We start from the raw sequence: 22,309 nt of genomic DNA, 5'->3' as shown, positions 1-22,309 counted from the left end.
TCCCATACAGACATGGTTTACAGCTGGGTATCTTCACCCTGCCCCAGTTCGTGATACTAGGATTGTGCTGGGGTTTTCCTCCACTACATTATCTGTAATCAAATACTGTTCCACTTTAAAAATTAATAAAAGCAAATCTGATACCATAAATACCATATATTATGATATTTGAATTTGCATCAAAAGCTTGTTTTTCAGAGCAGAATAGTTTGGACAGTTGTCTTGAGTTCTCACTTGTCCCCCTTTCTGGGGCTGTCAGTCACATCTGGATTTCCTGCCTCAACAAGGTGGAGGTGATGTTGCCAGTTCATCAGAGGTGTAAGCAACAGAAGAGTCTACAGAGCTGAGGAGGGTATGGGAAGATAAAATGCATGACTGGCTTTTTGTCACCAGTTTATTGTTCAGGACTCAGAGTCGTCACGACCTCCAGATTCCCTCCCCTGTTCTGGACAGGAACAGAGGCTGGTAGCTACAGGCAGCCATGTGAAGAGAGAAGGGAACACAGGCATATAAACACACAAATACAGGCTCAGATGGGTTGTGGAACCTGAATTCTCTCAGCAGAAGATGGACCAGTGGCAAAAGCAGAGTGAGAGGTGCTGAAGGTTCGGTATGTCTCAGCGCCACATCTCATTAGAGGAGTGAAAAAAAATGCCTGTACTGGGCAGCTACACTGTGTGTATTTGGGCCTCACAAGGGAAGGGCAGAAAACTGAATTCAGTTTTTAATTTGCTTTTAAATTATTGGTCATTCCCATGTCTACAAGAGGCACCTGGCAGAGGCCATCTCAGCATCCTTCAGCTCACCAAAGGGGTGAAGCTGTAAGAAAGCCAGAAGAAAGTTCTGGACACCCCCAAGCCAGGCACAGCATATGTGAAGCTGGGCTGTATTTCTTGCTCTGCAGGGCTGGTGTCAGAGGGGAGCAGCATCCCTCCTCCCCCAGGCCTGGCTCAGCACATACCAATGTTCTACAAATGCTCCCATCATATCCCAGACACACTTCTGACAGTCCTTGACGTACTCCCAGGGGCTGCAATAGTCCCTTTGCTGCAGGACAGACAGAAAAATTTGGTGTGCTAAGTCATGTCAGCAGAAGGCTGCTTTTCACCCTCTTTCTGCTGACAGAGCAGTGGAAGAGCTGGACTGTGGCATGAACAGCCCTGCTGCTGCTGCTGCAAATGAGGAAGAGAGTGAAGAAATGTTAGTACCACATTTAGCTTTATTGAAATTGAACAAATACCTTTTTTTAATAAACCCTTTTACAGCAAGTGTAAAATTTTAATGTTTTACTCATCTTATGTTACAGGTTGTCTTCTTCCATGTAAGCAAAAATACCATCTTTTTTTCCTCTTTTTTAAATATTTTTTTTAAATTTTCTACTTTAAAACATGTAGCAAGGATTTGAATAACGCAGATCCGGCACCAAAAGGTAACAGGTTCTGAAAATCACAGTACAGTTTTAAAATTCTTAGGTTAATTAATGATATTTAAAATGATAGCCACTTTGAGTAAAGATATAAATTAGAGGTCTGTAAACAAGTTGTGTTTACCTATAGAGCTATTGACTGCAGCTACAATGAGAGCAATAATAGAAACTCAATGCTAAACTGAGCTACACCTTTGAGGAAACAAGTTCTTACTAAGTAGTGTGGTACAGGGTAGCACAATAGGTAAAATACATTTTGGCACCTCAAGTTGCATGTAAAATCAGCAGAAATAAAATTAAGTAAGTGCACTGTCTCCCAACAGAAATAAACCGGGCAGTTTCACTGGTTCTGGAGTGTCAACTATCAAATAAATCACATGACACACAAGTTCAACCCCAAAATTACAATTCTAGTAAAGCAAGATAATATTAAAATGCACACCCACAAGGATAGTAAAGTATAAATTTTTTTCCTTTTTTTCCCTCTCCCCTATCAGTAGAAATAATTTACAACCCACAAAAGGACTCCTTGGTGAAACCACTACCTACAGACATGATCATGGAATGTAGCTCAGTAGACTTGTTTCAAATAGAAAGGCAACATTATCCTGAAAAATTTTGGTCCTCTTATAACTCACTGTACTGTAGCCACCACAGTCTCTTGATAGATGTTTTAGGAGAATTGTTTGTGTTCTGGTTCTCTTTTGTTCTGAAAAGTAATATCTTGGTGATAACGCTGGGTATAATTTGGCCCCAATTACAGATGTCTGACCGATGCTGAATCTGGAAGAACACACTAGGAGTACATAGGGGGAGCCTCTTGACTGGTCTCACGGCATATTTTGTCATGGAATCACTTTTCCTTCTACACTTCTTTTCCTCTTTGCTAATTTTTTCTCCAGTGTTCTGGGGGAGTGGGGAAGAAATCCTTAGTCCATATGACAGAATGACATTTTGCTGTTTATTTACAAGTGGATCACTTTGGCTGAGAAGTCCTGGCAAACCAGAGTTGCCTATTTCTTGTGAATGTCCTCATGCCGTATAATTTTGTATGTAATCCAGTAAAAGATGTTGAAAATGAGGAAGGCGAGCGGGAACGCAGCACGGGATATTGTATCAATCCTTTTTGCACGGTCAACAAACTTCTTTTTGATGGATTCTGAATCCTTTGGTGGTGCTGGAGTTGGGTTGGGTGGCGTAGCCTTGACTGCTGTGCCATCTTTCACTTGGAGGCAGTGGCCCATGCCATAGCCACTGAAATTGAATCGGCTGTCACGAGCAACTTCGTCTTCCTGGAGGATAAAGAGGACAAATGAGACACACAATCACCTGTCTATTGAGCATGCCATGTAGCTGAGTAGTTGAGGTGCACCCCTCCAAAGCACCTCAGCAAATTACCTGGTTACACAATGATACAAAGTCCGGGTTTTAAAGACAAACAGGAAGTTAAAACCCACGTTAAAAATATGTGTAAATCAGGTGACTTGCAGTGTTTGTGAATCCGAGATTTAATTTTTCTATCTATAATTTTCTAGCTTTAATTTTTCTAGTCTAAATCAAGTGCCCTGAGCAGCAAGCTGTATCCCAGCCGTATAGGGAAGAGATTTGACTCCACAGGTTTGTATTGCTCTCCTTGAGCTTTCTGTGGGGAGGAAATACGGTCATGCTGGTAGCAGGGTGTCTGCTCCAGCCAGGCTGAATTGAATGACCCAGAGATCCAGGGGCCCAAGTTCATTTTGGGGGGTTTCCATTGCTCAGCCTCACAGCAGCCTTACAGCTCCATCTCAAACCTGTGAAACAAGGGTAGGTCATGGTCCCTCCTTGCTCACAGGAGTGCTCTGACAATCAGTACTTCAAAGTGCACTGGGCACTTGGATTTAGTGGTAGCTGGGAGTCAGGTGCAGTAGCACAAGCTAATGTAGCATCACCCTGCAGAAATCCATTCTCTCTTGTCTGAGTGGGTGATATTTGTTTTTGGAGAGGTGAGTAACTACCACTGAACTTTATCACTATAATAACTGAGTGATGAAAGGCTTGTGACTGTGCTGGTAAATTCTCCCTGATGTTTCTCCTGTCTGATAGAACAATAATACACAAGTTAACAGTTGCTGGCAGCTCTCCATGAAGGATTCAAAACCAACAGACACAGCAGCTCTATTCTTTTTCATTCCAGCAGGGATGAATTGTAAGTTCAGGAACTTGTTCTAGTTAAAGACCTTTTCTTTGACTGACAGATGCTTCACTGTTGACTGAAAATAACCACTTCTTAGGCTGATAAGGAGACCAATCCCTCATGGAGATATTTAATATCCTCATATCTCTTACCAAACCACAGCCTTCTGAACTTAACAGAAAATCAAAAACTGCAAGGAAAAAAGGCACCACAGCACCAAGATATTTAATAACGAGCATATTGGCTGAACTTGGGGGTGGGAAGGGAGGATAATTTGTACCTATTCAGGATGTAAATCACTGCCCCTTCACAGAAGAACCTCTTTCAATAGCAGCATTTTTCTCTCTCCCCAGCTCCAGGACTGGAATTGAATATATCACCCAACTTGCTGTCCTTACCTTGGAGCTGACACGCAAAGGCGAATAATCAGTAGTGCGATTCAAGGCTACCAAATGAGAAATAGTCACTCTGACTGCTTATGGCATTGAATGCTTATGGAAGGAGGGTAGGCAGTAAACAGTGCTTTGGAGACCCTGTCACTTCAGCATGAAGGTCTATTCTACAGTGTATCCATAAGCAGGTGGAAAATTGCATCATTGCAAGGCTGTTTGAGCACTGATCCAGGGCTTACAACCTTTCCATCTTGGATGTTCACCATCATTAAGAAAAAGGATGGTCCTCTCCTTTTTCAATTTTATTTATTTGCAGTTTGCAGTACCTCTGTGAAAACTCTGCTTGTCCTAGCGACTATAATTATGTAAAGTATTTTAAAGATGAACCCACTGAGACCTAAGTTCTGGATAGCCTTATTAGGCAAGGCTTCTCTGGCATGACTTAATGACTTAATAACACTACCAAGTCCCCCAGTAGTACAGGGAGATGCCCTCCCCTCAGTGTTTTTCATTTTACTGAGTTTGAAGGATAAAATCCATGCCCAGGACATGAGAGGTGATTAAAAAGGGTAACAGATTTTCAGCAGCTGTGTTGCCATATGTACTTCATTCATTTTTAAAAAATTTAATTTCTGTTGCTCCTGAGAGATCTGTGGGAAGAATAAAAAGTACTGAGCTCAACGCCAGCTTGGAGAGTCCTGACTTCCACTGTGCCCTGGTGGATCACAGCTTTGTCACATGGGGTTGAGCAATTCATCTTCAATGTCACAGCCTTCCTTTTGAGCTTATGCTGTAGCAACTTGAGTGGGAAGCCATCTGACATTAGGCACAGGGATGTTTAAATCAAATTATTTCAGGTACTCAGCACCCAGCCCTTAACTATAAAGAGCCACTTATGTCCCAATGGGATTTAGAGTCCTGCTTTTCCAACCAGACAGTTGTCTGTGCCACTTCTTTTTCACAGAAACCATGAGGAAGCATGTTCAGTACCCATGTTATTTTTTTATTTAGGACTACAGCAGATGGGATTTACCCTGGGCACAAGAGGTACAGCATTCACCTGGAGTATGAGGGTATGAGTGAGTGATACATGGTCAGTTTCCCTCTCTGCTTGAACAGATTTTAATCTCCTTCTCCCTAATAGATCTCTGAATTGGTTTGTTACTGTTTTCCCAACACAGAGCTGTTTGGTTGTAAAAAAAAAAAAAAAAAAAAATTATGTAGGGTTTTTTAATCAGAAAAAATCCTTTTTCAAAGACTAAATAATCGATTAGGAGAACAGCATTGTCTTGCTATACCCACGTATTACTATGCCTGAAATGATGCATTTACACAGACACAGCACTAGAGACACCACCCAAGCTGTAGCTGTTGGGATCTTTTAAGTGCCACCAGAAGCAAGGAACGCCAGAGCCCTTACAGCCCCACCTCCAGCCCTGGAGATGCCACATCTCCATAACCACCATGGGATTTTTAACAGGAGAATCCCCCAGGAGCCGAAGGAGCTTTGCAGCCTGGCCTGTGCCTGCACTCTGAGCACTGCCAGGTCTCACAGGCAAGACCTGACCCACCAGAGCTCTCCCACCTGAGCAGACATCACCTGAAAGACCTCAGGGTGGTGAGAACTCAGCCCTTTCCAGTGAAAGTGGCCAATAGGGTTGAAAGTTAACAATGAAACCCTAGTGATATGAAGACTCACATGTCTGTGCTAAGAGGATACTTTTGCCATGAGACTGCAGCAGTGGGCTTGTGTCCTTTTGGCCCTCTGAGCCCCTAAACTGGTTCCACCCAAAATGAAGCAGAGGGGACAGAAAGGCTCCCTCCACAGCGCTGAGGGGAGCTGGGGAATCAGCCCGGGTGCTGGAAGTTCACTGTCCATGCTGCTTGTGGGTTAGCTCACTCTGGGGTGGATCATACCAAAAAGCTTTCTCCCAGACAAATCTGCCCCACTGGGGGCTGATGCCACACATTGCCATCATGAGCCATGTGGTGATACCTGGCCTCAGGAACAATAAAATCCCCCACCTGATTTACTTCAGCATTAGAGATGTAGTTAAAAAAACCTGTCTCTAAACCACCATAATCTTATGACAAAACTACAATTTGACATTTCAGATAATCTGCCAACATCCTGTTATATATAAAGGACTTGGGGGAATAGTCACAGAAAAACAAATTTATACACTATACAGAAGAGGATAAAGAACCTTTTTAAAATTATAATTCAAAATGTGAGATGAAGAACTGACCTAAATACTTTCCCTTAAGGAGTGGACATGTCTGCCTTTGACCTAGAGGGCTGGTGAGCTAATGCACACCTTACCTTGGGTACCTCTGCTGGGGCTGCAGAGTCAATTTCACTCTCAAGGTCATACTCATTTCATGCCCTCTGACATATCTACCATGGACACTCATCCACTGACAGTCTTCAACCTGCTCTCTAGCTTAGTCACTGCTAAAGCAGTCCTAATGACTTTTCAAACATCTCTATCATTATTTTAACCAGACTACACTTAAAACGTATTAATTTTAAACTGGACAGAATCTCACTTGCATAAATCCCAGACTATTTATGTGTTTACAGATTTAAAAACCAAAATCAAAGGGCAGCTGGAAGCCACCGGACATCAACTGGAGTGGCAGAATCCACTGCCACTGAAGTTATTAACTTTATCTTTCTAAAGGGATGTGAAGTTAGGTGTTACATAAAGCAGAGTCACAACTCCATCTGTCCTTAAAGCATAGGGGAAAGGGTCATAAACTAGGATGAGAAACAGAAAATACATTAATAGCAAGAGGAAAGTGTTCTTTTGATAGTTTTCTTTCAGATGTTCACACCCTGAATATTTTAGAAGAATTATCCATTGAAAACTAATTATCCTGAGATTTGGGAAAATACTTTCTAGAGATGCTTTTTCAACAATGTAAATTTATGACTATTGTCTTAGGATGTCATAATGAACAGGCTTAGGTATTGGCTTTAAACAATTTTCATTAAACAAGAATTACATATTTTTCTCATTTTTTAATTACCCTTTATGAATTTAGTGAATTTTTTTGTGCTTTAAAAATTGATGGCATTGTATTCGCTTGACTTAGTTTTAGAGTAAGCAACATATAAATGGGGGTAATACTTCTGAAATGGTTTTCTTTTTTAATTTTTCATTTTTGTACAGCTTTTATTTCTACTCCAGCAGGGCTATAATGTATTTCATACTACCAGTTTCACACCAAAGCAATCAGAAATAGAAAAAACACTTTAGAAAATCTAGCCCATTCAATGTCTTCCATGCTCAGCCTTCTGTACAATGCATTTTGAAGTGCTTTGTCCCCACCACTTTCAAATGCTTATTGTCAGCATTGACTAAGTTTTAACAATGAGGAAAATGAGAGAGAGGCTGGCTTCAAACAGTGTATTTAATTTGCTCTCTGATGTGATTTATTCTTTTAATTTTGCTACTGTTTTTTCCAACATATGGTGGAAAAACTATTTAAAATACTATCTGATTTAATTAAATTTCAAGGACACAGATGATTAATTTTAGGTATAGGATAGAGAACATCAGAGAAATTTTCCTTTTGGTATTCATAAGCACAAAGTTAGAAGCCTGGAATCAATTCAGACTTGAATGCAAAATGGAATCATTAGGGAGTGGACACCAAAATATCTTTGGAGATTTCATTCTTAAATCATCTTTACGGCTTTGAGACACCTCCCATCTCTCATACTTTACATAATTCATGGTGTGGGTTTGCAGACAGTCATGCTTACATGGTTTCAGTTCTCAGGAGTCACTGAGTATGTGGACGAAGATAGTTCAGCTGAGAAGCACATTTGGACTTTCAAATCCCTTTGGTTCCTCACAGAAGCCTCTTAAAAAATTCAATTCAATTCAATTCAATTCAATTGTGAGGAGATGAGAAGGAAGGTCCTTTCACAGATTAACTGTTTAAAAGGCAGTAATGGAGTTTAGCAGTAAATTATCAATTTCATAACTGGGGGATTTGCTGGAGGGGATCTCTAAGAATCTGTGTGAGAAGGACTCAGAAGGAACTCAGTTATAAATAAGCTGGGACAAAGGCTCCCAAGAGAACATACACAGGTGAAACAGGATATTCAAAGCAGACAAAGCTAAGCCAAGCTTTCCAGAAGGATTCGAAAAGATGAGTGACTAAGTAACAAAACAGCAGTAAATGAAACACAGGGTTGATAAGTGCAAGGTAAAGCATTGCAGAAGATAACCCTAATTACACATAGATGGTAGTGGACTCAAAATGTTGTTGTTTTTTCTTTTTCTTTTTTGTGAGTTTGGGAAATTACTACATATATGATTCTCACACCAGTGCTCTGCTAAACAGCAGTCAGGAAATGGGCAAACAAAACAGAAAATGCTATTCTGCCATTTTATCTACTCACAGAGCAATCAGTTTTTGGACACAAGAGGTATTTTTGGTCACTCAAGCCTAGTGAAGACATAATAGAAGTAGATAAAATACAAAGAGGAGCAGCAAGGATGGTAAAGGCCTTTTATTTTGCATAAGGATGAAGAAAAGAGATGAGATCTCCTCATCTTAGAAAAGCTGTGTTTGGAAGGTGATATCACAGGATGCTGACAAACTTCTCTGATTTCTTACAGCCTGAAAAGCTCTGGATGTCAGCTCACCTATGCCAGATGTCATTCCCACTCCTTCTTAATCCAGAATTGAGAGGAGCAGAAGGTGATGCAAAATTGTCATCTTCTCACTTCAATCCTGCCCAAAGTATAGACCAAATACTCCTCAGAATTTGTTTTAAATATAGTTTTTCCTAAATATTCACCAAGATGTTTAATCAAAAACATAAACAGTCTCTGACTAATCCTACTGCAAGATGGCACTCCATCAGGACCCATCATTCTGCATGTGACAGTGGCATTCACCCTGTTCCTGCCTCTCTTAAGAACAATTTTCCTGCTCACTGAGGTTTGCCTTTGCTCTCATTTGAACCCTCATGCCTTATGGAGTCTAAGTAAATCAGACCTTCTATTATAAATAGACATTTGAATTAATGGAAGGGAAATTGGTCATTGTTGTCTTTGGTGAGGGTTTCCAATGGACAAATTTAGGCTTGTTTTGGAAGCCTGTGTTTAGTAGTATGTTCTGTCTCAAATAAACAGCAAAAAAGTCTCTGAAGCATGAGTGATTTACTTACGCAGTCCGTAAGAACAGCAAGTGAACTGTTGTTAATGCAATAATGAAATGGTAGTTAATGCGGCTTCGCCCTTTTCATGTAGGAATTGAACATTATCCAACTGAAAGAGTAACATAATTCAAACATGTTGTGAGCAAAAATATTTTCCTGCCTTGAAATATCTGTAAATAGAATTGATTTTTTTCAAAAATTATTTTAATATTAAAGAGTATACAGTTGGTAAGGCAAACCAAAAAAACCTTTTTCTTTAGTAAAGAAAGTCTTCTGTCTCTAAATTTTGCAAACACAATTTATGAAAATTTCTTATGTAATTTCAAGTTTTATATATAATGTAATGAATGTTTTCATTTTAGGGGAGGAAGAACCAGATGAACTACTGCTTTGCAAACCATAAATGTTATGATAGAAGTCATTCCTCCTAAAAAACCAGTAGATTGATTCCTGACACAGTCTTGCTTGTTTCCCTTTATTTTAAATGAAAGTTATGCCTTAAAATATTCAGATATAGTGATCTGTGAGTCTTATAGGTTTAATTTGACTGGATGTTAAATTCTCTCAGGACAGTAAAGTCTGGAGACTTGACTGCTCTTGGGTAACTGCTGCCAGTCTGTCTCCAAAGAAAGAAGAGGTTGGCCACTTTATCAGTGGGAATGGCACATTATTCTGTTTTACATCAGACAAATACATGTTGGTGACCTAGATTTGAAGGATAATCTGCTCTGACCAGAAATCTGTTGGATAAAGGGCAACTGACTTCTGCTCATTCTGTCTGCATGCAAGGCTGAGTAAAATGCAAAGATGGTGTTTAAATACGTGACTATTTCAGCTAGAACATGACATAGATGTTAATGGGCACATCAAACTAAACAACAAAAAGCAAGACTACATTAGCTAAAATTTTAGATCGAAAACCTGAAACACCAATGGAAATGTACCTAAAATTCACTTCATTTTCTCTTGCTGTCTGCAAGATGTCTACATCAGGAGAGATGAGCAGACTCTCACCTTCCTCCATGCAGCAATGTTCAAGCCTGAGCCTCAGGCTTCAGTTCTCTCCCTCCCTAAAACCCTGCAGGGTCAATATCACAGGACAAGGGGACACAGTGTCCCCAGGGGGTGACAGGCATGGGACAACTGCCACAGCAACATGTGGGACACCCCTGCACAAATACCCCAGTCACAAATATCTGAGCTACCATCTACACAGGATTTTTCCCATCAGGTTCTCTGGTCCTTTTCTCAAAGAAGATTTAAATACTTTGGGGAAGATGATTTTTATCACACCTTTGTGAAATTTCTCAGTGCCCTCTTCCTTAACTGCAATTATTCTAGGAGACTTTGCTAGACCACTCCCATGCCCTAGCTGTGCCATCTCAGAGTACCTCATTAGTCAGCCAGCCAAAATTAAAAGAAATATATGTCCATACAGGGCCCACAAACAGCACTCACGATGGGATTCATGCAGATTACCCTCTAGAACAATACATTGCTGGCATGTTTGATGGCTCAGGCTTTGGTGGTCTCAGCTGCCCCATTCCTCGGGGCTGAGGTGCAGCCACCCTGCAGGCACTGTCCTCCCCGCCTGGGCCAGGGGTGGGGATGAAGTGCTGGGACCTGTGGCATCCCTACACCTTGCTGAGGTCTCCTGCTTGGTGCCAGGAAGGGGCACAGGAAGGGGACAGGCAAAGGGAAGGAAGAGAAAAAGGCTTTTTGCCTCTCTGGTGGTGGACTCTCACCTTCAAGCCATTTTCTACGATGAACACCCAGAACGAACCCCAGCAAATGCAGGCAGAGTTTGGCAGGGCTTTCTCAGACATTCATGCATTCAATTCATGCAAATACTGAATAAAATGAATTAAATATTGCAAATTACATTAATAATTTAAATTCTGTGGCTAAAAATAGTCAAGAATATTTGAATAATCTTAAAGTGTTCACATGCAAATTTTATGAATTCAGTCAGGGGAGGCTGTGGGGGGTATTTTGTTTGTTTAATTGTTTTTTGTTTGGGGTGTTTTTTTGTTCCTGAAGGGACAAGACTCTCTTTTCCAGTTATCAGTTCTTAATACCAGGCTTCCAATAAATAATATTTTGGGGTTGGTTTCATTTCCTTATCTTCTATTACACAAGTTACCCTTTCTGGCTTTCCATATCATTTATTTCTCATTGTTAGTCAAGACCTCAATTTGGATTTCTCTAGCTATTCTTGCATAGGCCCAAAGCATCATTGGGTTAAAAAAAAATTTGCCAGTTATCTGCCCTTCAAACTTGTTTCCAAAATAAATTGTTGCATCTTAGAAACATCTTGACTGTTTGAACGTGTTAGAAATTTACTACACATATAGACTTCTGTATTTTCATTTTTTATTTGCTTCTGTGAGGATTGCTGTATAAAATTCTGGTATTATTTATTCTCAGGAAAATAAACATTCATCATGAGGTAAAAATCAATGACACCCAATGCTACAGGAACTTGACAGTGCAATCTCTACATGGAATTGTTGTGGGGTGTTTTTTTCTCATCTGATAAGTAATAAGTCCACAAATTCTAGAAGGTCATTGGAAGTATGCATACAATGGAAATTAAATAATATTTCATTTAAAATGGGTTTGATAGTTTTTCTTTTACTGCATTACACACACACACACACACACAGAGTCTGCATGCACCCATCCATGGAGATATATATAGCTATGTATAGGTGTGGGCAGCTACTTAGTCTAGTCCTCTAATGTATTCCCTGAAGGCATTAGCTAGTGGCAAGTTCACCTAGTGAGAACATTTTTATTCTCTTTTAAGATTAAGGGCACTCTCCTGAGAATTTATTAATTATTAATTTTTAATAACTTCTCAAAATTCTAACTTTTACACTAGCTTTTCTCCTGCAGTAGTTCTGAGGAGCAAGAATACAGATCACACAGGCAATGGTCATTAAACCTTCCCAATCCTCTCTGCCCATAATATGCTCTGTGGTGGGGTGCTGACATTTCTCCAGGAGGACCATCTGCCCAGGCCAGTAACTAAGCAACAGGTCTCCTGGCGATGGTTTTTATTATTTGGCAAAACTGGTACAAGGATAACCTGAAACAAGAGATTTAACTGTGTATGAGAGAAGCCAGTACTGAGAGGTACAGACAGATGAAATGTGGAAGCATGGCTGTAGCACTGGAAAAGGTATTCTTGGGAGAAGATCTCAGATGCTTATCAGAACTGAAGTTTTGTTCAAGAATATCAAGGAAAATGGGAGAATAAATGTCCAATTAATTTACCTAAAAGACAGCACACAAGGATAACACAAAAGTAAAGGGTTGCTATACCAACAGCCTTCCTGAGACATGCATGTTGTGTTGCATCTGTTATGTCCTGGAGTAATTCTAAAACAGTGTTTGCAGTGCCAGAGCTCTGGAGAAGCCCATCATGAGGCACATGGAAGAGGTCAGGACTCACTGTGACGGCCTGAGGTTCCTGACCTTGAGGTTCCACTTTTGAGAAGAGGAAATATGGTATTCAGAAAACATGCCAATAAGCCAAAGAACAAAGCAAAGCAGGAGCACCCTGAGAGACAGGGAGATCTGGAAGCTCAGCTTTCTACTTCACTGAACATCCAGGAGCTCCATAAGTACCAGGCAGGGCTAGACAAGAAGAGGTGTTTGGTGACAACCTAAGTTCTGCACAGTAGGATATCACACATGCTGTACAGTCAGAATGGGTGGGCATTAAACTGATTTGTTGTCCTCTGAGCTGGAAACATGAATGGGGTCTTAGAACCCCTAATGAGAAACACAGGCAAGTTGATATCTACTCTTGGTCTTTTGCTTCCCTGTCTCCTTATTTCTGCAACTGCCTCTTCTCTTTTTAACTCCTTTTTAACTTTTTTTTTTTTCTCTGACACATTTTGCCTCCCAGACCTGTTTTTGCCTACCTCCTCTCTGATGCTTTCATCCTCACCGTTTTCCTTATATGTGGCCCATACATTCTGTTTGCAAAATTCAGTTCCTTCCTAAAGTCCTATCTGCTGTGGCTCTTTCTGCTCTTAGCAGCTTTTCTCCAAAGAAAAGGCAAGCCATAAAAGCAGAACTCCACTATGCCGAGACCACCTCTAAACTGAGAGGTGTTACTCCCTTTTTTAAGAATAGCCAGGAATTAGATTTTGTTTTCTTTTATTGGTGTTGGGGTTTATTTGTTTGTTTGTTTGTTTGTTTGTTTTTTAATTAAAACCATCTGCTTTTGGAAATCTACAGAGTTGATAATTGCTCAAAGAGTTTCCAGTACCATAAAGCATTTTGAAATGTGATGGTTCTCATTTGGTCTACTGCTCATGACACACAGCCTGTCCCATTGCTGGCACGGAGAGCTGAAGATCACCAAATGCGTGGGCCCACGCAGCAATCTGTGACTGTGTTCTGACCACACAGAATATGCCACATGAACCTTTTGGAGGCTTTGGAAAATGATCACGAGTGCTGCAAAACCAGCAAATGGAATTTCATTTTTGTTCTAAGTTTAAAGCTCAGAAAAAAGAGTTGTTGTTTGTGCACAGCACATGTTGTTCCAGTCTACTGAAAACTGAGTAATGTGGTAGCATATGCAAATAGTAAGAGATTAAAGACTTGGCATGCTCTGGAATACTCCAATGACATGGCCAATCACAGCAGTACCATCTGCTTTTCCTTATATATGCTAAATTTATAACACTCTGCTAATTTCTGTAAAAGTTTACTCACCAGTTTCAGGAAATTATATTTAACAGACATGCAATATTTGGGTTTTGTAACTTACTGTTAGCAAACAGTTAGTAAAAGCCTCTTCAGTTACTCATCTCTTAGACAAAGGACTTTGGAAATCAATAACATAGATTATGATTCTTAACCCCAAAGGAATGGCAGTGATTTGCAATTCAAATGTTAATTCCATAAGTTTTCGTTCACACTTGAATTTTGACAGACCCAAAGGCAATTAGACTTTTACCTGGAGCTTGGAAACCAGTAAAACACAAGTCTGGTATTGTACAGCTAAATTAAAATTAACTCCTTCTGTTTGGAGTGGAATTTTTAGCAGATTATTTAACTGTAACTTCTCTTCAGGCAGTGATCAGTTTGATGCAAGGAGACTGCACAATACTGGCACTATCCCCCTCATAATTGCTCACTGACACTCACATAAGAAAATAGAAAACCAGGCAAGGAAAGGCTCCCTTCAATGGCCATCTGGGGTTTCCACAAGTGTTTTGCCCTGTTGGCTTCACAGCTGGATGTTTTACTGATGCTACTGGAGTTCATTTAGGGTGTCTCTGCAAGGTGCTGTGCTAAATGATTTCTTCCCACAGGATGAAAGGCTGAGTTATCCCTTCTTTGGGTCTGAAGGAAGCAGGTATTTCAATGTGTGAGACCACTGAACCATCACCTGAGGGGAGAGTGGTCTAGAGGATATTTTAAATGTGCTTGACACATTTGAATGGATGATTTCAGCTTGCCAATTTTGGAATGGATCCTAAAATAGAAGTCACTATAAAGAATAAAGCAATTTGTTTTGGATGATTAAGAGAATATGGCTCATAAATCCAAGGTGTGACAATTCCAATCACATCTTCATTTCAATTTACAGCAAAGAAATAAACTAGGCTTCATTACTGTTCATACTGCTGGTGCTATATATTTGACATGATAATCTACAGTATTAGTCAGTAAATTGACTCACTGGACTGCCCTTGATCATATGCTCCATTTTCCACTCAGCAGGGCTCTCTCTAACAGCTATATATAACCAGGGAGGGGAAGGAAAGAGACGGCTCTCTCTTGGATCATTATAGAATGACGCTGCGTCCAGTTTCCCTGTTGCTTCAAAGGTTGCAAGTGATTTGATCTTTTCACTGTCATAGATAATACATGGCTGCTGTTTGTCTGACTTTCAGCTCCTCACACAGAAATCCAATACTTCCCTCACATATTCATTTCAGAAATGTGCTCTCTTGCAGGCCTGAAATGAAATAGTCTCTGTATTCCTCTCTGCCAGGTTTCAAGTCTTGTCTTGTGTGGTCCCTCCTTGTCATACCACGGTCGTCACATTAGCAACTCACATGAGTACTTGCAGCAAATGTAAAATCTCCTGATTGTAATTAAAATTCTGCATGCTTTCTATTAAATAACCTAAATCATTGTGCATCATAATCCATAGCTCTGCTCTTCTGCCACTGTTTTAAAATATCTGATTACTGAGCTAATTGCTCAGGCAGGCTGTTTTTAGACTGTATAATGCATTTATAGGTTATATATCTCTGTCAAAATAAGTATTGGATTAATCTTGGCTCCTCATCTACATGTTCAGAAATTGCTTCCTCAGTCCAGACAGAAGTTAAAGTCAGGGCAGCCTCTAAAAGGGACTAAAGGGTGAAGGGCAGCTGAGAAAGAATGAGATCCCACAAACAAAAAAGCAGGTATCTCAGTAGAAGATTGGCATGAGTTACAAAATACAAACCTGTGTAGCTGTATTTCAGCAGCATATCTGCAGCTGTAATCTGTGTTGCTGCAGAAGGAAGGGGAAGCAAACACTGTTAGGACAGAAAGAGCCTATCGCCATTTCTGTCCAGAATGGTAAATCATTGTTCTGAGACTTTTTTACTCACCTTTGCTCCAGAAGTACTTGCAAGTCAAAGAGAATTACAACATGTAAATTGGAAATACTCAACTATGGGTCAGCACATCCACAAAAAGATATAATTCAGCTCACACTCTCCCTTAGGAGCAAACCCTGACAAATCTCTTTTACACTCACTCCTGATATACTGGGCACATTACAGAAGAATGTTTAACAGCACTGATTAATATTTTCAGCAACTGTAAATTGTCCAGTGCACTGCCTGGTGCTGGCTCTGCCAGCTGGCTCTCAAGGGTTCTTCTGGTCCTGTTCCCTGCCATCCTACAATTCTGTGTTTGTAGTTTGAAGAGCAGAATAGAAATCAATAACTGTCCAGGCCAAACAGCTTCCTCTAAATTGTAATGCTTTAAAAATGCAAAGAGGCTAAAGTCTAAGCCTCTTTGCTTTGAAGGTTTGAAAGCTGCCAGCAGAAAAGATCCCCAGATTCATATGGCACCAATTCCTAAGACATCTTCACTCTGAAATTGAAGGCAAGGAGGGAAGACTTAAGGTAAAAGAAAGGTCAAAATTTACATCCCGACATGTCATATTGATTACCCTTTGGGCACCCCTGTACCCCTGGGGTATGATGCTTTTGGCTAAATACCTTTTTATCGCCCCTCAGATGAATAAGACCTCACCATGGGAGAATGGGGTTCATGTTTCATAGCTAAAGGAGGCAAATATTTGACAGACTCACAAGAGTCAGGTGTGGCAGCAAGGAACATAAGCAGAGACAGGAAAAAAAGTGAGGTGCTGAGAACACTGGCTGGGATGCCACATGCAATAAAAACATCACTAAGCTTCACGTGGGCTTCAAAAAATATTCTTGAAATAGCAGCTGTTAGATTAAAATACAGCATCTGATGAAAAAGATCTGTTGTCATGATATAAGTCTGATATTCAACCCCAGCTACACAAATACTCACAAGAGAACTCACCAAAGAGGAAAGCAGTAACAGTACAGAGAAGTGTAACAAAGGCAGCAGTCTCCATGCATCAAAAAGTAAAATTCAAATAGATTATTTTTACAACAAAATAACACAATATAAGCCGCAAGGGAAAGTGAACAAAGATCAAAGAGCAAATAAGAGACAGGAAACATAAACAGGCATCCTCAGTATCTAGAAGTCAAAGAACAGCAGCATACAGCACCAGAGCATCTCAAAAGAGCTGTCATGTCTTTGGGGAAAAACATCCTTTGTGCAAAGTTGAAAAAAAGGAGTATTTACATTTAGGAATCAAGACAACATTTTCTATGTCTGAAAAAAGCTACCCTCTCTCGACTTTGTTATTACTTTTTCTTCACACTCCTGGTTGGTCCCTATGAAAAAAGCACATTTTGTGTCTCCATTGCATGAACATCCAGCACAGGTAACAGTAAGGGCAGAATAATAAAAGACCAACCCATTAGCAAAAAATATAAAACTGACTCCACCAGAGTTCATGACAGACAAATCTAGGACATCTTCAAGATAAGGGACAAAATGTCAGTTCTCAAAGACATTTTAAAAGAGAACTGAAACAGCTAGATAATCAATTACTTTTACATAAAGTCTAAAGCCAAGGTGAACGTTCGGAACAGCAGCACTGACTTAGTGTTTAATGATTTCCTTTTACAAATGCTTTTAATTATGAGAGCAAATAATCTTGTTTTCACCATTGATTTTTCTTCTTTGCATGGGCTAAGGACCACCAGTCACCCCCAACCACAAACTGAGAAACCAGAAATGGCAGAATGAAATTGTCTTATTATAAATCCCTAAATGTGCTGATTTTGTTCCTGCTGTTGCTAGTGTAATTGTGCAAACATAAATACATCAGACAAGGAAAGAAAACTACACAACTGCCTCCCCTCCCTCCTCTTGCAACCCTGCCCTCCTTGGAGGCACAGCCACTGAACTCAGGGTTACTTTGCTTGTGGCAAATACCCACCAAACACTGTGAAAATGCGCTGCAATTGGCAAAACCATTAGTCATTCTGTTTGCTTTCATCTAATGCAGAGCTTTGGTCATTTCTATCTTTGGATTCACCTCACACAAGGTCTTCCTCCACTTCCAATACCTTTTTCCCTCCTGGCTTGCACTCCCGTTGGCTCCAGTGGCCATACATATGCCTAGTCCCACAGGTGATGCAGACCTAATATGAACAACTCATAGCAAGTTTTAAAAAAGTATTTTAATAATTCATGAATCATCACATTGAACTGACTGCTCTATCCATAAATAGCAAAGGCTGCTCATCACAAAAATACCACCTCTGGTTTAGAAAGTCCTTGAGCTGCAAAGTCCTGGAGCTCAGGAGGATGCATCAAGGACAGACTGCTGCCACACAGAGCTTCCCGTGCAAGGCAGAGCCCTGGCCCAACACAGGGCAGCCTCCTTGGAGTTTGTGATCTCCAGATGGAGCTTCCCTCAGCACAGAGATGTGGCCAGCTGCTGAACAAACTGCCTCATGAATTTCAAAGCTACACTGGCTATTTAACTCAAAAGTCTGGATAATGACCCAAATAAATGTTCCTACAAAATCCCTTCATTTTACGACTATAAAGCTGCATGTTTAGCTTAAAGAGGTGGCAAGTCTGTTTTTCCTAAGATGTAAACCTGAAAACAAGAATCTAAATTCAATGTTATGCCTTTCCATAGGCATTGCTAAAACAATTGTTTACAAGCATTTAAAAAAATAATCTGTAATAGAGATACAAGATATATCTGATAGGAATCCAGTTTTATGGGGTCCATGATAATAAATTAGATTGTTGCTAGCTAGAAAGGTAAAGCTGAATACAAATGCTACATGAAAAGCACAGTGAGTAGGTTGAAAAACCAAAAAACAGCTTTGCAAATGAGGACGAGCATCTCAGCTCATGCTTGGTAGGAAACATATGAGAAGTAATTAAAAAAAGAAGCTATATGGAGCAATAATTTTGAAAGTAGCAGATAAATTTTAAAAACCCTAATCCTCTTAATTTTGCTTGAGAATTCATAGCTAGAAATGGTGGTGAGGCTACCTGGAGTGAGAAGCATGATACCCAAATGTAAGATGCTCAAAAGGAGAACCAGAGTTAATAAATTCAGGAAAACTGAAGCCTGGGCATGACAGGATATGCCAATATGTGGGAAAACTGGTAATTACTAAGTAGACAGGCACAAAAGAAATCCAGAAACCTCTGTGGGAAATACACTGTAAAGCTAATGGAGGGAGAATAGTATCTAAAATAAGTTATACCTCTTCTGCTTTTTGTCTTGGACACACATACATGTGTTCCAAAATAAATATCTTGGAGGTATTTGTTTGTACCCCAGGAGGGACCTGTCTGATGGAAGATCAGCTGTCATTACGGTCAAACAAGGAAATTGCAGTCAAATAGCTGCATAATTTGCCCCTATTCCTCCAGAAAGGATGGGGCAAGAGCTTGCAAATCTTGAAATAAAGGCCATTGTCTTCTGCAAGAGCCACTGGAAGCCACTGTAAAACACATATAGTCTATTAGCAGGGCAGGAAAACTACTCAACAGGAGCACATAGTGATTTTTCAGAAGACTTGATTATCCACTCATTGGTGTACACCCCACCCATTCTAGGCATGCAATGAAACACTTGCACCAGAAAAATACCCCGTAATTCATCTAACTAGGTATGTAATGGTGAAAAAAGAGCATTAGGACCTTGAAGGACTTCCAGACAGAAGTTGCCAAGGGCTGTAAAAGAGCGTCCTGTGATGCACAAGTTCTCTCTATCTCACCAGCCTGTAGTGGCATCATACTTGATTAGACTTGCTAGAATTTCTCTTGCCTGTGAGGATCAGCACACAAAAAAAGCCTAAAAGATGAAAATTCTGCTGATGGGGCAAAGGAGTAGACTTGGTGCCTGATCCCACTGAGGAAGTCAAAAAGAAAGCTGGCATAAGTTAACAGACAACAGATAGATAAATTTCATGGAAACTTTGTGCTAGAGAGTGTCAAGGATGCTACTTGCAGATGCCTTTAAGACATTACATCTGAAGAGGAAATACACAACTTTCTTCACTAGAATGGTGTGCAAGATCTCACATTTGTGCAACTCAGGTAATATCTAATGAACAGAGTTTGTGATCTCAATTCTAAAGTAGTTATTCTTTTGACAGATGAAGATTACAGAGAACCTGAAAGCAAGTCTCTACCACCAGCAGGCTTGGGAAGGCTTAAGAGAAAAAAGAATGAGTCACAGGCAGAACACTTCCACATGACTAGCAGAAAGGGTTATATCAGAACACACATGGAGAACCACTTGAAGAGAGTGAGGTGAAGCATGAAGACAAAGGTGTCCTGTCTCCTAAGAGTCCTGTCATGTTATTGCAGAGAAAATAAAACCTTGGACCCTTGGTAAAAAAATTCACTTATGCAGGTGGATTATTTGTATGTACAAATGCACACACAGTATCCGTATGAAAAATTACATACACAAGTTAGAAATTAAATTACTTTAAGAGTTCCGTCCTTGCTCAGAGAGAAGTTACAGGATCAATGCAGAAATTCACAGGTAGGATTCTGGACTTCTGGCACCTCATGTGTATTGGCAAACACAGTAGCGTTTTCTGACCTTTCCAATCTGTTTCTCCAGGAGCTAAAAACACTCTGGCATGCTCAGTATGCCAGACATATTCAAGCAGCCACTGGAAAATGGAACTTTTCAATAGCAAGTCCTTCTTGACATTGATCCTGCTGTAGTAAAGACGTAAAGTGTGGGAAGAGCCAGTGGACAGCTCTGAGATACTGTTGGGAGTTCACAGAGAGTGGAAGTGAGTAAACTTTTAGTGACTTATTGTTTGGCTTAGCATGGAGTTTTCAGGTGCTCCCAACTCAAAATGAGTCTTTGTGAGGATTCTGGCAATACTGAGCCACAAGTGCTCAGAATATGTAGGGTTTCAAGGTGTTTATTCCTTCCAGTGCAACTATCCCTAGCCCCCTCCTCATGTTGTAGAAAAGAAAATCTCCTTCCTCAACTATCCTATCCATCTACTCCCAGTAACATGGAGCGCAAGATTAGTGTTATGCCCCACCAAAAAAAAAATTCCCAGACAAAAACAAAACCCACAAAAACCACCAACAAAAACCCAACCAACCAACCAACCAACCAAATTAAAATATCAGGCCACACGAGAAATACCCAAGTACAAATTATCATATTGTAGTAAATAGCATCTTTCTCCAGCAGTGGATCAAGAGGAATAAACACATCTGATCATTAAATCAAGCCACATATGTCAGAATCAGGCTCGGAGTGATCAGTTTGCCATAAGAAAAGCTGTCAACTTGAACAGGAATAACTATAAACAAGGCTGTTTTCTGCCAGGAAAAAAAAAAAAAAAAAAAAAAAAAAAAAAAAAAAAAAAAAGGTGGAGAGATAAATGGTTTCAACACCACTTTTTTTAAAGTACTGTAAAAACTGGATTTTACTGGAACCCATGAAGTTTTTCAGACTTGAGAGAGAATGAGCTTTCAGCAGTCTGGTTAATACAATCTGGTTTTGAACAATGCCATTTGGACAACATCATTACAGAATGCTTCACAATTAATTACATTCAAATAGCAGCTTCTATCCCCTGTGGAGAACGGGATTAATTGGGTCAGATGTAAATATGCATTTCATGGATCCTACTGAACACTTGCCCATCTCACCAGTTTCCATGTAATTTGATACAATTGGTGTAGTATGCTCTGGAGATCCACAGGGCGAGCAGGGCTGCTAGTGAGGGTAGGAATACACAGGTACAGAGTGCTGGCGTTCTCAGCCTGTGTTATGCTTGGCTCTAACTGCTCAACCCCTTCACTCTCTTGTAGAAATACTAATTTATATTTACCAACATTGAAATCCTTTTTTTTTTTGCTGTTGAAAACGAGGCTTGGGACAGAACTCAGAACTGATATGAAGCATCACGACAGACCCCTGGCAACGATGGATCAGAAACTGCTCCCCTCCTGGCGTCTTCACTTCCTCCATTGGAAAGAGGACCTGGCCATCACAGCAGTGAGAAACCCTGAGACCAAGGCCTTACTGGGTGCTGACCCTGGGCACGGAAAGAGTCAAGATAAGCTACCTACAATGAAAGAACAAAGGAATGAATTTGGGACAAAGTTGTCTCCTGTGCTGCCTAAGCCTACATCTTGGGATTGTGATGGCTTTACACTCTCTATGTGGAGCCTTGGGTAGGGGCAGCTTAGGTTAAACATACTCATTCTGAAGTCTACTTTCCTTGTATTTTTGTATCATTAACATATATTTGACAATTCTTTCACTGCCTTTTTTTTTTTTTCCCCATGAATTGAGGTGGGCCAGAACACATCCAATGAAAGAATCACCATTTTCTAAAATAATCTGGAAAACAAAGATCTGGTGCCTGTGTCAGATGGTTCTTGAAAAGCTACTTGTTGCTTTAAAGCTTCAAAACTAAGAACATTTCCCATCTCTTTCTAACTTCCTCTGCCCTATTTTCAGTTTGCACTCTCTCCTA

General features: G+C 40.2%; 1 protein-coding gene across 2 annotated transcripts in view; it reads right to left on the bottom strand.

Annotated features, from left to right (window-relative positions):
* Positions 1-2,439: 2,439 nt before the first annotated feature.
* GLRA2 (glycine receptor alpha 2) overlaps positions 2,440-22,309 on the bottom strand; it is a 121,352-nt gene continuing 101,482 nt past the window's right edge. For both annotated transcript variants that reach the window (XM_041472385.1, XM_041472386.1), the window contains exon 9: positions 2,440-2,718. In XM_041472385.1, coding sequence (XP_041328319.1) covers positions 2,440-2,718 — 279 coding nt within the window. The remainder of the gene's footprint in view (positions 2,719-22,309) is intronic.

This window comes from Pyrgilauda ruficollis, unplaced genomic scaffold (assembly GCF_017590135.1).
Source record: "Pyrgilauda ruficollis isolate IOZ18807 unplaced genomic scaffold, ASM1759013v1 scaffold29, whole genome shotgun sequence".
NCBI classification, from domain to species: Eukaryota; Metazoa; Chordata; class Aves; order Passeriformes; family Passeridae; genus Pyrgilauda; species Pyrgilauda ruficollis.
This window is presented reverse-complemented; position numbering and strand designations above follow the sequence as displayed.